Source organism: Meriones unguiculatus, chromosome 4 (genome assembly GCF_030254825.1).
Source record: "Meriones unguiculatus strain TT.TT164.6M chromosome 4, Bangor_MerUng_6.1, whole genome shotgun sequence".
Lineage (NCBI taxonomy): Eukaryota > Metazoa > Chordata > Mammalia > Rodentia > Muridae > Meriones > Meriones unguiculatus.
The window spans coordinates 37,717,932-37,733,479 of NC_083352.1; the positions used below are offsets into that span (position 1 = coordinate 37,717,932).

Below are 15,548 nucleotides of genomic sequence, written 5' to 3' on the forward strand. Positions count from 1 at the left end.
AAATGTTCAGGTGTCCCTAGCCCATCATTTTTCTACCTTACTGGGCTCCTCACATAGGAATTTTGAGAGAAATACTGACTTTCCAGGGGAGCAGCACCCATCAGAAACACCCTAGAGAACCTGGCCATCCATTCCAGCTTCTCCCAAGCCCCACTCCCTGAATCAGCCAGCCCTCAAGCGAGAGTGCTGCTGGTCCTCCTCACACACGTCCTTTCTCCCCCATCCTAACGCTGCCCTTCCCACCCTCACTCAGTGTCTTGACACATTAGTGCTCTTTTTACATGTCTGCACTTCACTGTCTCTGGAAACATCTTCCTCCTCTCGCCATCTTACTCTTTTCTCCATCTCCCCCTTTTCCTGTCAGCGTCACACGTCTGCTTCTTGCTAAGTAGTCTGCGGCACACAGAGGTGTCAGCCCGGCCTGGCCTGTCTTTTGCCCTCTAGCCTACACTCCTTGAGAACACGTCCTGCCGCTTCGCTCTCGCTGCAGCGCTGACGCAGGACCTGTCCGCACTGGGTACTCAATTAATAATTTTCCATGAAGGAAGACACATCCTTTTTAGGGATTATGTTTGCTTTCCTAGGTTGCTTTATAGAAATAGATCTGTTTTTGTTTGGAAGGGGAGGTGAGGGTTGAGACAGGGTTTCTCTGTGTAGCATTGGCTGTCCTGGAACTCACTCTGTAAACAAGACTAGCCTCACACTCAGAGATCCACCTCCCTCTGCCTCCCAAGTGCATAGACATGTGCCACCAGTGCCCGGCTTAGAAGCAGATCTTCAGATCCATACTTTAGCTTCTGTTTTTGCCCCTGGTAGCTGGATGACGCTCTTACAGTCAGGACCCAGAGGAGATTGCTTTCCCTGTGCTCCATGATACACTGCTAGTAGTATGTTGGCACTCCAGTACCTGCTGTTTATTGCAGTGGGATAGTCTGAGTACTCAGGCCATTGTGTTCCGACAAATTTTCCCATAAAAGGCTTATTCGCCCATTGTAGAGAGAAAGCAGACTTCCTTGTCTATCATTTAATACATGAACTTTTTGAAGGTACTATCAAGGTCTGAGTTTATCTATGGCAATAAATCTTCCTGAGGTAGATCAAGCCAGTATCAAGCCACATAGAAATACATGTGTTGTAACTTCTATGCACAGCCTTTCCTCTGTAAGCAGGGAGTGGCATTCACACTGCACTTCTGACAATTAGACAACTTTTTGTTCCGTTGGCACTTGCCTAATTGGAAAATGAGCGGTCTTCAATAAAATCACAGGAGAAGGAAAGTTAAGCTTTCTTAATACACAATGACTAAAAGCAGCTGCTTTCTAAGTAATTTTTTTTCCTTTAAGAATCATTTTATCACTGGGTGGTGGTGCATGCCTTTAATCTCAGCACTAGAGAGGCAGGTGGCTCTATGAGTTCAAGGCCAGCCTGGTTTATGAAGGGAGATCCAGGACAGCCAAGGCAACACAGAAAAACTCTGTCTCCAAAAACCAGAGAGAGAGAAAGGGAGAGATTTTTATCCTAAACTTGAAATTTGCTAGGCTGTCCTCAGGATTAAAATATTACAGATCAGCAAAGCCCAGCATTTGCTTTACTGGCCAGAAGTTTGCTCATTGGCAGGAGAAGTTAGCCTAGAACCTTACAAACCTGATTTAAATTTTTAAAAATTATTATGTGTATGTTTTGCCTGTGTAGCATTTACCTGAAATGTCCACAGAAGCCAAAAGAGGGTATCAGACCCACTAGAACTGGAGTTACATATGGGTCACCATATGGGTGCTGGGAATTGAACCCAAGTCTTCTAGAAGAGCAGCCAGTGCTTTTAACCACTGAGCCATATCTGTAGTACCCTTAAACCTAATGTTACCTGGGGATGCTTTCTAAAAAAAATACTAAAGCTCATGCAGTCATATCAAAGATTTTAGCAGTAGGACCTGGGTACGGATGATTTTCAAGTTTGCAGGTGAGCTGGTGCCTAAACACCACAGTTTTAAACTGGGATCAGTGTGCTGTGCCCATAGAGAGCCAAACAGTAAATATGTTAAGCCTTAGGCTTTTGGGGCCATACAATCTCTGCATCTTCACACGTAGGCGGGTGAGTTAGTAGACTGTGTTCTATTAACCTTGCTTATGAAACAGCCATTGGCTCATCAGGGCCCTTGGCTGCAATTTGCCAGTTGCAGATCTTGAGGAATAATATGGAGTCAGTTCCTACAGCTGAGGGGTCTCCCATCTGAGAAGCAGCACTGGTGACCCCACCGTCCCCTCTCAGCCTTAGTTATGCTACTGTAAACTAGCAGGTCTGGAAAAAAGAGTGTTCTGGCAAATCTGTTATTAGGGATAACAGGGAAGTCATTGAGCCCAGCTTATACCATCCTACCAACTGCTGACTGATAATTTGAATCCACTTGTGTGCCATGATTCTCGAGGCATAAACTAGATAATAGAACCAGGCTTGTCAGGGCCCAGATGGAACCATTCTCTTGTCTTCCTTGCTAATCCTTCATGTCCCCATACCAAATCAGAACACCTTTACATATTTAGACATGGACTGGTGAACCTAGACATTATGACATCATCACTTTCCTCCCCTTCCTTCCTTTGCAGGTGGGGATTGAAAGTCATCAGGGCTGGACAGGGTGCAGGAAGTAGCCAAGGCAAGACAGTATCCTGAAGGATACTTTCCCAATGTTGCCATCCTATCATAAGCACACCAAGGGATTAACCCAGTGATGAGGTCGGAGCCTTAGGACTTCATGTCTCAAAAGCCTGCCACCTAACCCTTCAACACATGACCTTTGGGTGAACAGTTCATTCTGAGTTGGAACGCCTGAAGCTTCCGTAGAAATGGCTGCCTCTTCTAAAAACCCATTGTAATATTTCCACACTCAGCCACTGGCATGAAGGAAAAGTTACAAGTTAAATGTTCTTAAAAGTCACGTTAACTGGGTGTGGTGGTGCATACCTTTAATCCCAAGCACTCTGGAGGCAGAGGCAGGTAGATCTCTATGAGTTTGAGGCCAGCCTGGTCTGGTCTATGTAGTGAGTTCTAGGACAGCCAGAGCCACATAATAGAGCGTGTCTCAAAAAACCAAAACCACCAACAGAAAAAGATGGTCATGTTAATATTTGTCTTCTTTTATTTGTCACCTCATCCTTCTGTTTAAGAAACAGAACAAATAAACAAATAGAAAAATTATTTCAAACTTGGACAGGGGGCAAGGGGCCATTTCTAATCTGAACTCACTATTTCTAAGTTGAAGAGTGAGTCTGTCTGACACTGTGAGGAGTAAGGAGAGGAACAAATCAAATGATAGAGGAATAGTTAAGGTCAAGGCCGTCTTTTGCTTCATCTTTGTTTTTCTTTTTGTAGACAACGGTCCTTGTTTAGGGTCTAGACAGCCAAACCAGCCCTACGAGTGGATCACTTACAAACAGGTGAGTTCCCCCGCTCTGATAGCTCTCCTCATGGCTGCAACCAAATGCTCAATGGAGACAACTGAACGGAGGGGAGGTTGACTTGGGCTTCCATCTATTGGTGTCCAGTCTGCCGTGGTAGGAAAGATGTGGTGCCTGGCTGTGCATGCTGATAGTATAGCTTGTTGTAGCTCATCGGATCTGAAAGCTGAGCCGGATCAGAAGCCGGGCTAACCTAGACCCCCAAGGCCAGTCCCTGGGACCCCATAGCTGCCAGATTGGCCCCGTGTTCAAAAGGTGCTGCCTTTTCCCAAAGCTCTGCCGCCAGCTAGAGGCCATGTGTTTAAGCAAGTGAACCTGTGGGGCCATTTCAGACCCTAGGACTGGCTCTGTAGATGGGCGAGTGCACTGATTGCTGGCCCGGGAAATGTGCTGTACTTTGAGAAGGTCATGGAGCCTCTGAGGAAAAACAGAACATGGAAAATCTTAGAAACCTTTAGCTAACTGATTAAAGAACTGTATTGGGAACCTATTTGGATTTGTTGTGAAGTAACATCTTTCAGAATCTCAGAAATTTTAGGAATCTCCAGAAGCAAATGCTTTCCTCTCGTCTTCGCCTGAGGGGTTTCTAGGAAACTTAGAAAGCCCAGTGTGGAGTGTCCCTATTTTCAGATGAGGAAAGCATGCCCCAGGAGAAGGTGTGACTTGCCCGCGCTCACACAGCACGAGTGGCAGAAGCAGGAGCTGAGCCAGGTCTGGGCATGTTGGCATCTGTTCATTGATCCTCAAAACTGTCCTCGGCCTGATCTCCAGGGTGTGGCTGTTAACCCCTCGTCAGCTGTAGGGAGAGCACAGACATTCGGAGGAGATTCCTACCCATCTGCAGAAACGGAAAGCCAGGGTCTCCACACTCTCACACTTAGCGCTCTCGTCCCCACTCCTCAACGGCTCTGACTGTTCAAATCACGGTCTGTGAGCAGTGGGACATTGTTTTTTTCATCATGATTACATGGAATCAAGCTGGCTTTGCTTTTCCGGCCTGGCCTCAGGATGGGCAGGCGCAGCTGCGAGTCAGTTTAACTGCCTTCCTTTTTCCTACACAGCTGTCCAGGAAATGGCTTTCAGTCCCTGGGCTCCACTGCTGCTTGCTCTGGGGCCAGGTAATCCTGTGACACTCATGAATTCAAATTGACTTTCTCCCTCTGTTTTCAGTAGCTGGCTTGTCTGAAGGTGTGGATGTAGAGGGGGGGTGGACCTTTGGAGCAACAAAACCCAGCCTGAGTAGCACCTGTCAGAGCTCCTTGGACTGAGCGAGGCCCTGGAGTTTCCCTTTTTCCTCAGAGAGTGGACAAGAATGAATGCCCAATGCTCTGCTTGGGTAGCAGTTGTCTGTCACTTGGCTTGTAATACCTTGCCTGTCGCAGGAGCCGGGAGCTCACGTGACCAGTAAGGGATTTCCCTCTTTGTGTTTGGCTTTTACCAAAGTACAAACCAGTTTCTTTCGGGTTTTTTTCCGTAAGTTCTATTCAGTTTTTTTTCCATAAGTCAATGCTAAACTCACACCACCCAGCACAGGAGAAGTGAGGACAGGAGGATCACTGTGAGTTCCTGGTCAGCTTTGGATGAATATTGAGGCAGAGTCCAACTCTGGGCTACAGAAGGAGACCACCTTAAAACACCAAGACAGTTGCCTCCAGAGTCTCCGTAGCACGACTTCGTGTTGGACACCGGGCACCCTGTGACAGCCCCCAGGCCCCACAGACCCTCCTAGTGCTCTCTGCATTATTTCTCTTAGATGTGCTGGCGGGGGTGAGGGAGAGAGACATCTGTTGTGGATTGGTGTTCAAGGCACAGTGGAAGTCCCTGAGGTTTTCTGAAGATGTTACCATGCGATTTGCGCAGCTCAGCCAGAGGCGTGGCAGAAGCTTGGCGAGGGACACAGCTGAATTTAACTGAAGCCAGCCCTGGCTTTGTGGAGATCTTTATCTCACTTTACTGTCTACTCACCTAGCAAGACTGACTTTTAGGAAAGTAAGGATCTCTTTGAGATTTTTTTTTTTTTTCTGAAGAGCAGAATGGATCGTCTTTCTAGAAACAAATGAATGTGCATTGCCCCAGTAAGCCCTACAAACAATTTCAGGCATTTCTCAAAGTCCAGTCCTTTCAGTGCAACCTAGACTGGTGAATTGGTCATGAAGAGAAGGTAGTGTGTCACTCTGCTGTCACCTGGCCGGTGCCACTTTGATTCCCTTAGGTAGGGCTGGGCTAGTGCCATGTACCAGATGCAATGGGATCCCTGGCAAGGATAGAAGGGTATGGCTCTTTTTTCTATTGGCATGGCCTTAAAAGAACTCTTGAGCATAAAGAACTCCATGTTTTAAGGTTTAAATGTTAAAAAAAATTAATTTAGAGTAGGAGTGGCAAGAGGGTAGCCTTGGATATATATTCCTGTTAAAGTTTTGTTTATATATATATTATACACATATATTATACATATATATGTTTATATATTATTATGTTGGTTTTCATCTACAGTTTTACTGTTCATTTCTCATAGTTATAGCATTTGCAAGCTACCTAGCTGTCATTTTCTGAGGCTTTATTGTTATTTGCTTAGTCATGCAGCTGTTCTTTTTATTTATTTCTGCTCTTTTTATTAGCTAAAGATAATTTTGTTATTTTGTTAAAGTTATTATTATCTTTAGATTGAAATTTGTATCTTTTTACATAAGGCCTTTAAATTTTTTTCCTTCTAAGATTGCATTATTTACCAAAAAGAAATCTTGGGAATGAGATTGTAGAGTGCCACAATAAAAGCTTAGTCCTAGCTGGGCATGGTGGCACACGCCTTTAATCTCAACACTCAGGAGACAGAGGCAGGTGGATGTCCATGAGTTTGAGGCCAGCCTGGTAGATAGAGCAGATTCCAAGACAGCCAAGATGATAGAGAAAAGCCCTATCTCTGAAACAAACAAGCAAGCAAGCAAGTAAATAATTGGAAGTTTAGCCTTGTTTTTCTATGTTTATACAAATGACAGGTGTTGATGGTTTTGGCCACTTTTCTAGACTTTTATAAGTGAGAAAGAAATGTAGCCAGGCCTGGTGGTACATACCAGCAGCTGGAGCATCAGGTCTGTTAGTCTGAGGCTAGTCTGAAGCAGCTGAAGAAAGCAAGTACTAAGGACAGTGTCTGAGTTACAGTTCTTGCTAATGTGTATAAGCCCTAGGTTCTCTTCCCAGCACTGCAGACAAGCAACAGTCCCCTCTCCTCCAAAAGAAAACAATGTCTTTTTATTGTCTTTGTCATTTTGTAACACTAAAATAGAAACATACATACATAGGAAGCCCAGGTATGTGGTCACCCCTAGAGCCAAGTTGTGGTGAGTAAAACCTTGGGTTGTGCAAACTTTTTTTTTTTAAGCACAGCTCTCCTTCTCTGCAGAGAGCTCTGCTTGCAGCTGAGACACTAGTGCATCACCCAGTGAGCTTTTACAGGCTGTGCAGCGAGGATGCTGCTCCTTCCTAACGCTTGCCGCCCTCTGTTGCAGGTGGCAGAACGGGCTGAATGCATAGGCTCAGCACTGATCCAGAAGGGGCTCAAAGCTTCCCCAGAGCAGTTCATCGGCATCTTCTCTCAAAACAGGCCGGAGGTATCAACCAGCAGCATTTACTATACGGGGTTCCAGGGTCCTCCATGGTTTCCTTGCAGCTACTGGGAACTAGATTTTGTTGTCTGGCTTCTGCTGGAAATACGGCTTTGAGGTTTGCTTTAGCAAGTTACAAGTATGAAACCCCCATCTGAGACTTTTTCTGAAACTTTCAAGAGAAAAAAAAAATCATCCCCCCCCCCTTTTTTGTTTTATTTTAATTTTTAATTCAGGTCCTAAAACAAAATTCTTAGAAGAAAACATGTCAAATCATAAGTCTGCTTCCTTCAAGAGCTACCTGTGTGACTGGGTAAATGGCATTAATAAGTTAGTAATAATAAATTACAGCAGAGAAACTTGCATACATTTTTGTTAGTAGGAAACTCTTATTCCTGAGAGGTCTGAGCCTTTCTTTGGCTCAAACTTCCAAACTTAAAATACCTACTATGAAGTACCTACTATGAGCTGGCCTTTGTGTCCATACAGAGCTGTTGTTTGGCTACAGAGACTCACACTTAGTGCTTCAGAAAAGGGACCTGAGGGGCTTTAGAGATGGCTCAGTGGTTAAAAGCATACATACATTGCTCTTGCAGAGGACCAGAGTTTGCTTCCCAGCACCACGTCAGGTGGCTCACAACTGCCTGTAGCCCCTACTGCTAACTAGTTGTGTCAGCAGTAACTGCTTGGAAAAACTCAAGTTTCTTTCTTTCTTTCTTTCTTTCTTTCTTTCTTTCTTTCTTTCTTTCTCTCTCTCTCTCTCTCTCTCTCTTTCTCTTTTTTGTCTTTCTTTCTTTCTCTTTCTTTCTTTCTCTCTTTCTCTCTCTTTCTTTCTCTCTCTCTTTCTCTCTCTTTCTCTCTTTCTTTCTCTCTCTTTCTTTTTTTCTTTCTCTCTTTCTCTTTCTCTCTCTCTCTCTTTCTTTCTTTCTCTCTTTCTCTCTCTCTTTCTCTCTCTCTTTTTCTCTTTCTCTCTCTTTTTTCTTTCTCTCTTTCTCTTTCTTTCTTTCTTTCTTTCTTTCTTTCTCTCTTTCTTTCTCTCTCTCTCTCTCTCTCTTTCTCTCTCCTGCTTATGTTCAGTAAGGCATCTTGGTTCTTCTATCCCTGAGCTGTGTCCTATTTTTATAAGTCCTTCTATCCCTGAGTCTCATGTTCTGCAAAGAAGCAGCACCATCCACAGCTGGCCTGTGCTTAGTCTCATGGGATGATTTGGTTTTCTTTCATATCTCAGAAACATATCCGAAGTTTTTGCTTTAGTAGAATTTTCATCATCAACACAAATCACAGAACAAATCTGTTACTTCAAGGGATAGATTACTAGTGCTTTCTCTAAAATGTGGTAAGTGGAAGGATTATGGAAGGATTACATGAGATCAGCCAAGGAGAGCTTTCTGGACATAGAGCTGAGTAGAGTCTAGGAGGAGATCTTAAACTCACACATAGCCCCAGGTCCACGCAGCGAGGTAAGAGGTGTCTTGAAGTGTAAGAGGGACTGTGCCACAAGAGTCTGGGAAGTCAGTCAGTTGCTATGCAGCTGAGGTTAGTGGCAAGATACCCAGGTACCGTGTCACTGCTTTCTCCGGCCACTTTACCTGGGAGAATTTTTTTTCTAAGACAACACTCTTATTTGATAGATAGGTGTTCGTCCTCCCTTGGCCATATTCTGCACTGCTGTGGGATTGACCTCCCTCAAACCCCACAGCCACTGTGCTGCCTAGAATAGTTGTTCCGTGTGGCCCGTGGACTAGGCCAGACCCTGCGGCACAGGCTCACTCCAGCTCACCCCTACAGCCAGGCTGCTATCCAGCCTGCCTGCTCACTGGCCTCCCTTGTTGTTCTCTCTCCCTGTCGCCTGCAGGCTCTAAAGTTTGCCTGTCTTACATATGACAGACTTGGGTTTCTCCCCACCAAGGCACCTGCACCCATCTAGAAGCCACAGCAAGGTCCTGCTCTCCAAGTCAGTTACTGCCTTCCCTTGTAGCGATCATTTCCTCACACGCTTGCCTCTGTTCTTTGGGCAGATTGCTATCTGTTTTAAGAAGGGGCAAATTTTTGTATGCTAACTTAAAAACGAATTTTTAAAGAAAAAGGAGACAATTTCAAGAATAGAAAAAATAAAAGTCAGAGGAGCAAGTATTTTGTTTGTTTTAAACTTTCCTGGTGCACAGTGGCAGACAGATGGTAATTCTGCCGCCATCAATGCTTGTGATTCAAGCTTCCGAATGCTGCCCTTTGCGGTGATTTTGGCGAAGTGTCTCATTCTCTTTCTGTGGCTTCCGCTTTTAGTGGGTGATCATCGAGCAGGGATGCTTCGCGTACTCCATGGTGGTTGTCCCACTCTACGACACCCTCGGAGCCGAAGCCATCACCTACATAGTAAACAAAGGTACGTCTCTGCGCTTTATGTGACCATTGTCCTAGTTAGAGAGTTCGTTTCTGTGACTTTACATTTGTCTGTGCTCAGAGGGGGACATTGTTTTATGTCAGTATCTGTGCGTACATCTTACAGCCAAGCTTTTAACATCTCAGGATTCATTCCTTATCACTTCTTTATTTGCAGGTGAACTCTCTGTAATTTTTGCTGACAAGCAAGAAAAGGCCAAAATGTTATTAGAAAGTGTAGAAAATAAGTTAACACCATGCCTTAAAATCATAGTCATTATGGACTCCTATGGCAGTGATCTGGTGGAACGAGGCAAGAAGTGCGGGGTAGAAGTCATCAGCCTAAAGGCTCTGGAGGTGAGTCCTTCCACGAGGCCCACTCTGCAGGGCCGAATGTGGTACCCAATGACACTGTGTTTACCTGAGTGCTGGTCACAGCCACTGTAAAGATACAGGACGAAATTCTCATCTTCCTACTTCACGGAGACTAGACTTGCATGGCAAAAGTTACTTGTTTGTTTTGTTTTGGTTGGCTAGGTTTTTTTAAGATGGTTTCACTCTGTAGCCAAGCCTGGTCTGAAACTCACTATGGAGCTCAGAATAGCCTTGAACTTGTAGCAGTTTTCTTGCTTTAGTCTCTCAAATGCCAGGATCACAGGAGTGGGTTGCTTGTCCTAGTTAACTTTCTGTTGCTGTTTTTAAAGTTATGGCTAAAAGCAGCTTAGGGAGAAAAGGGTTTATTTGGCTCACATGTCCCAATCACATTTCATCACGAAGGGACATGAGGGCAGGAGGAACTGCTAACCAGCTTGTTCCCCATGACTTGCTCAATCGGCTTGCTTACACAACCTGCCCAGAGGTGGCTGGGCCCTCTCACAGCAATCATTAGTCAAGGGAATGCCCTCACAGACTTGCCTATAGACATTCTGATGGAGGCATTTCCGCAGTTGAAGTACCTTCTTCTCAGATGACCCTGGCTTGCGTCAACTTGCCAAAAACTAACCAGCATACCACCATACCCAATTCCCAATGTTGGTCTACTGTATCCCCTGCAGTGGTTTCACAGAAGGAGCTGTGGCACTCATGAGCATCCTTCGCACCAGTGAGCCATGCCAGTAAACACAGGTGCTAGGCCTTTTGACAACACTCAGGTGGACGTCTTGAGTTCTTATGTTCTTTTTAGTCTTGACTGCTTTTTAGTTACTGTCTTATCTCTGAAACCAAGCCAGACACAGAACTCTATCTTATCATCTGCTTGTCCCTCTTTTGTCTGTCTGTCTGTCTCTGTGTGTGTGTGTGTGTGTGTTTTGGTTCAGGTGTGGAGGTCAGAGGACAGCTTGTTGGAATTGGTTCTCTCCTCCCGCCATGGAGGAGTGGGGAACAAACTTGGGAGATCAGTCTTGACAGCGAGGGCCACCTCACCTGCCCTTATCGATTCCCTTCTCCAGGTTTCTGCCATAGATCCTAGTGAAATTCCAACATGAATTCTTGTTTGATTTCTTTCCTGGTCAGGGTTGTTATTGCTGTGATGAAACACCTTAACCAAAAAGCAAGCTTGGGAGAAAAGGCTTTTTGTGGCCTGTACTTCCATATCACTGTTCAGTGTTGAAGGAAGTCAAAGCAAGAACCTGGAGGCAGGAGCTGATTCAGCAGCCAGAGAGGTGCAGCTTATCAGCTTGTTCAGTCTTTTCTTATAGAACCCAGGACCACCAGCCCGGGAATGGCACCACCCACAGTGGGCTGGGCCCTCTCCCCTATCAATCACTAATTTAAAATTTCCTGAAGGCTTGCCTGTAGCCTGATCATAATAGAGGCGTTTTCTTAATTGAGGCTCCTTCCTCTCAGATGACTTTAGCTTGTGTCATGTTGCCATCAAACTATCTGGCACAACTTATTTATCTCTGTGTTGTTTTTATTTCCAGTATGGCCTATTCTCAGTGTAAGCACAACTTTACTGGTAACCATTCTAGAAGAATCAGTGGGGCGTGTATGATCTGACGCCAGCACCGCCGTTGGGGTAGGAAGCAAGGAAGCCAGCAGGAGGTCCTTTTCACGTATGCATCATAGGTAGTAGACTCTGTAGAGGAAGCTGCACTGTCACCAACCAGGTTAAAGCTTTCTGCGAAGCTGTTCTAAATCAGGTTTAAATTTTTAATTTATTCGTTCTCTTCCTTCTGCAGAGGAAGTAGTGGCTGCAGAGCAGGGTCCGTGGACCCTCTGCCAAGGGTCCAGTGGTCAGAGGGAAACCCGATATTCCAGCACTGACACGCATGCTTGTGCATTCACGTGTACAGAACACGACTCAGATTCATCTTTGCCTAGGCGTCGTTTTTTAATTAGAGTGCTAGCTTTTTACCTAAATTTTTGCCCTGGAGAGTTGTTGTTGGTGGTGGTGGTAGTTTATAGTCTTTGGTGCTATTGAAATCTTTTTCCTCTACCTGCCTTTCTGTCCCCTTCTCTGAGATGCACACACATCATCATCCTTCCCTTTACCTTTCTTTCCACTGCGTGATAAAGAAGTAGTTTTAACGTCAAAACATTACTTTGATGAACTAATGAAGATTGTCGTACAGAGTTTAAATTGAAATCTTGTTTTACACTTATCTGCTTAATGCAATTTATGCATTTTAGGCATTTTGTAAACAAAAGGTGAGAAGAAAAAGAATTTAAAGTTCACATCATGATTGATTGTGGCATCATTTATATTAATATACATTTACATTAGATACATATATTTGTAGAATCAAGGTAGAACATAGGCATCTTGGAATGTTTGCATCCTCTGTTTTTTTAAATGTTGAACCTTTCAAACATATAGACCGTTGAGTAATAACAGCAGCATATGGCTGTTCTCCCATCGTCCTGCTAAAGAGTCTGTGTTGAGGTCTTAACACATCTGCTTCAGCATCACCTCACCCCGTCAGTCCACCCGTCCATATTTCTTAGGCACTTTCATTAAGCTACAGATTTCATTACCTATAGATACTCCAATATGCTTGTCACTCACTAGAACTCAGTTTTTTTTTACTTTTAACCCAAAATGGCCACTTTAAAAGTAAGTGATATAATTTATCTGAGAAATGACAAGACAAACTTAAGGCTCTGAAGCTGTCACTGCTAATAATGTACCAGTGGAGGTCATGTTTGTTCCCCTAAAACAAAAGCAAGTTGCATCTGACTACGGCTTTATCTTATTCAGCGTCCGCTGAAGATTCCAGAAGCCATTTAAGAATTTTGAACCAATTATCGGGGCATGGTGCTGCATGCCTGTAGTTCCAGCAGTTGGGAAGTGGCAGTAGGAGGATCATTTCACAGTCATCATTAGCCACCTCGCTGTTTTGAGGTCAGCCTGGCCTACATGAGTGAGGTGTTACCTCAACAACAACAAAATGGAGGAAGATTTTGAGTAGATAAGTAGAAATTTCAAGTCAGTAAGGCTTCTTTGGAAAATAATTTGTTAAAGTAGCATGCTTGAGTTCCTTATTGGCTGTGGGGTGGTTTTTGTTGTTTTGTTTTGAGCTTGTGGCTTTGTGTGTTGGCCAGGCTGATCTGGAACTCCTGGGCTCAAGCTATCTTCTTGCCTCAGATTATAGGTGTATGCTTCAGTGCCCAACCCTAGTTGACTTCTAATTAGACACCAGTGTTCTTGTTTTTAATCAGTGGTCTGTGATGTATGCAATTTAAATTGATTAAAAGTATGCTAGGTGGAGCTCAGTGAGCCCTGAACATCCCATCTAATTTGCATTTTGTGGTAGGTACCATGTACTCCACATGTTTCTCAAACTGTTCCCTTTTACTATGCAAAGAATCTAAGCTTTTTTAGTCTGAATGGGTATGAAGGCTGCTTAACGCGATGAACTGAAGCACATCCCTGACAGCAGAAGTCTGCCCCGGGACAGCTGTCTAGATCCAGTTTCATGCCTGTTCCCGAAGCTGCCTCACCCTCCTGGCAGCCTGTTTCCGCTCAGTGCCCAGAGGAAGGCTCTGTGTGTGGAACATGGGTATCTGAGCCTCACTACTGCCAGCATTTAAAAGGGAAAAGAGTTTGTTTTTCCACTTGTGGGAGAGGTCATTGAGGCAGAGCTGGGTGGTCAGGGAGTTCATTCTCTGATGGGAGAGGGTGCTGAGGACCAGCAGGTTTAAGTTCAAGTGCAAGGCTTTGTTAAGGGTCATGGGGAGGGGGCTGGAATACAGTGCACAGGACTTTGCTGTCTTTGGAATCAATCCTATTTTCAAGACTATTTATATGGTTATACGTAAAAGATGGATAACTAGGCTGGGATGGCACACCCCTTTAATCCCAGCACTCTGGAGGCAGAGGCAGGCTAATCACTGAGTTGGAGGCTAGCCTGGTCTACAAAGCAAGTCCAGAACAGCCGGGACTCTGTTACACAGGGAAGCCCTGCCTCACCCTCCCCGCCCCCCTCCCACCAAAAAAGAAGAGGGAGGGAGGGAGAAAGAGGGCGGAGTGGAGAGAACTGGAAAATGGCTTCTAGAACAATAAATACTATGGCTTCTGTTACTTAACAAAAAATTAATTTGAAAATGATGGTATTTTCGCCAGCTGTAAGTGAAATCTGCAGTAAAAGCAGTAACCTGGGGACTCTCCTCTTTTATTTATATGTATATGGGTGTTTGGCCAAGATGTGTGTCTGTGAAGCACATGTGTGCAACATCTGTGTCCAGAAAAGGGCATCAGATCCCCTGGAACTGGACATTACAGAGTTTTTGCCATGTGGGTGGTAGGAACTGAACCTAGCCTCTCTGGAAGAATAGCCAGTGCTCTTAGCCCCTGAGCCATCTCCACAGTCCTGATGTTAGTATTTAGAGTTAGAAGATCGTAATACTGAAGTTTTTTTTTTTTTCTCTCTCTCCTCTGATAAGGACCTTGGAAAAGTGAACAGGAAGAAGCCAAAGGTAAATACTCTGTTACTCTGTGTCAGAGCCTTGTACAGATCTGGTTTTTGCCTCGTCCAGTTGTATTGGACACTGTTGGAAATGCTTTTATGGCTTGATATATTCTATTCTGATTTATACTGTTTCTTTTAATTTTTTTCTTCAGCCTCCAGCACCTGAAGATCTTGCAATAATTTGCTTCACAAGTGGAACTACAGGTACATTTTGAGATGTGCTTGCTTCAAAGAAATATCTGGAAGTCTGTGTTCTCTGTCCCCCTTCTGGATAATGTATTAACTAATTATAGATGGGTGCAAGAAAGCAAGAGACAAGAATGGACAGAGGGAGGTCATCTTGTTGCTCTGATAGAGAGTCTCATAATCTGAGCATGTCCTGTAGCTGATTCAGCATTTACTGACAGTGACCTCAGGGGCACTCTATCAGCAGCTCTGCCCAGTAAGAGTCCTAGCTTCTTCCCCTGTGGAAACGCAGACAAACTTGAATGAAGAATGCTTAAGGTAATTTCCTGAGAGTAGGTGTTCTTGAAAGGTTCTGAGGTTGCTCAGGAATTTAATATTAATCAGTGTTTGTCTACACAGAGGGTACCCAACAGTCGAGCTGTGGGGTATCTAACCTTGTTCTGTCTCCTGTGTCCTCTGCAGGCAACCCCAAAGGAGCAATGATCACTCACCAAAACATTGTGAGCGATTGCTCAGCCTTTGTGAGAGCGACAGAGGTAATTCTTGAGAACTTCATCATGGTCCTTCATATTCATGGATTGGCTTTAGGCCCAAAAGAGAAAGTATGAAAGCCCTCCTCTTCCCCCGTCAGGTTCACATTGCATATGTGAGAGCAATGAAATGTAAGCAAGGCCTGGACTTTTAACAAGGCCAGAAGCCCCCTTCTCTCCGATGCTTTACCTGTGGACCTGATCCCATAAGCCTTACTGTGGCGTTAGGATGAATTCCCAGAAGGAACTCATGGTGGATTTCATGTGAGGATTGTTTGAATGTCACTCTGTGAACAAGGAGAGACTGCTCAGTGCCTTTCCTCTAGTGTTAGAAATCAGATTTTTTGAAATTACCAATGAGTGTTAAAGACAGCTGAAGGTTTTTAATCACTGTTCTGTCCTGTGGTCAGCTTGGCTCCCATTGTATGAGAAAGGTTAAAGTCCGAAACTCTAGTTAAATTTCCTGTCATCTTCAGGTTCTCTGT

At 44.5% G+C, this 15,548-nt stretch overlaps 1 protein-coding gene across 4 annotated transcripts in view; it reads left to right on the forward strand.

Moving 5' to 3' along the window:
• Acsl1 (acyl-CoA synthetase long chain family member 1) overlaps positions 1–15,548 on the forward strand; it is a 65,334-nt gene that overhangs the window by 32,740 nt on the left and 17,046 nt on the right. For all 4 annotated transcript variants that reach the window (XM_021650763.2, XM_060381731.1, XM_060381732.1 and 1 more), the window contains exons 4-10: positions 3,371–3,435; positions 6,963–7,064; positions 9,342–9,441; positions 9,616–9,794; positions 14,322–14,354; positions 14,500–14,551; positions 14,996–15,069. In XM_021650763.2, coding sequence (XP_021506438.1) covers positions 3,371–3,435; positions 6,963–7,064; positions 9,342–9,441; positions 9,616–9,794; positions 14,322–14,354; positions 14,500–14,551; positions 14,996–15,069 — 605 coding nt within the window. The remainder of the gene's footprint in view (positions 1–3,370; positions 3,436–6,962; positions 7,065–9,341; positions 9,442–9,615; positions 9,795–14,321; positions 14,355–14,499; positions 14,552–14,995; positions 15,070–15,548) is intronic.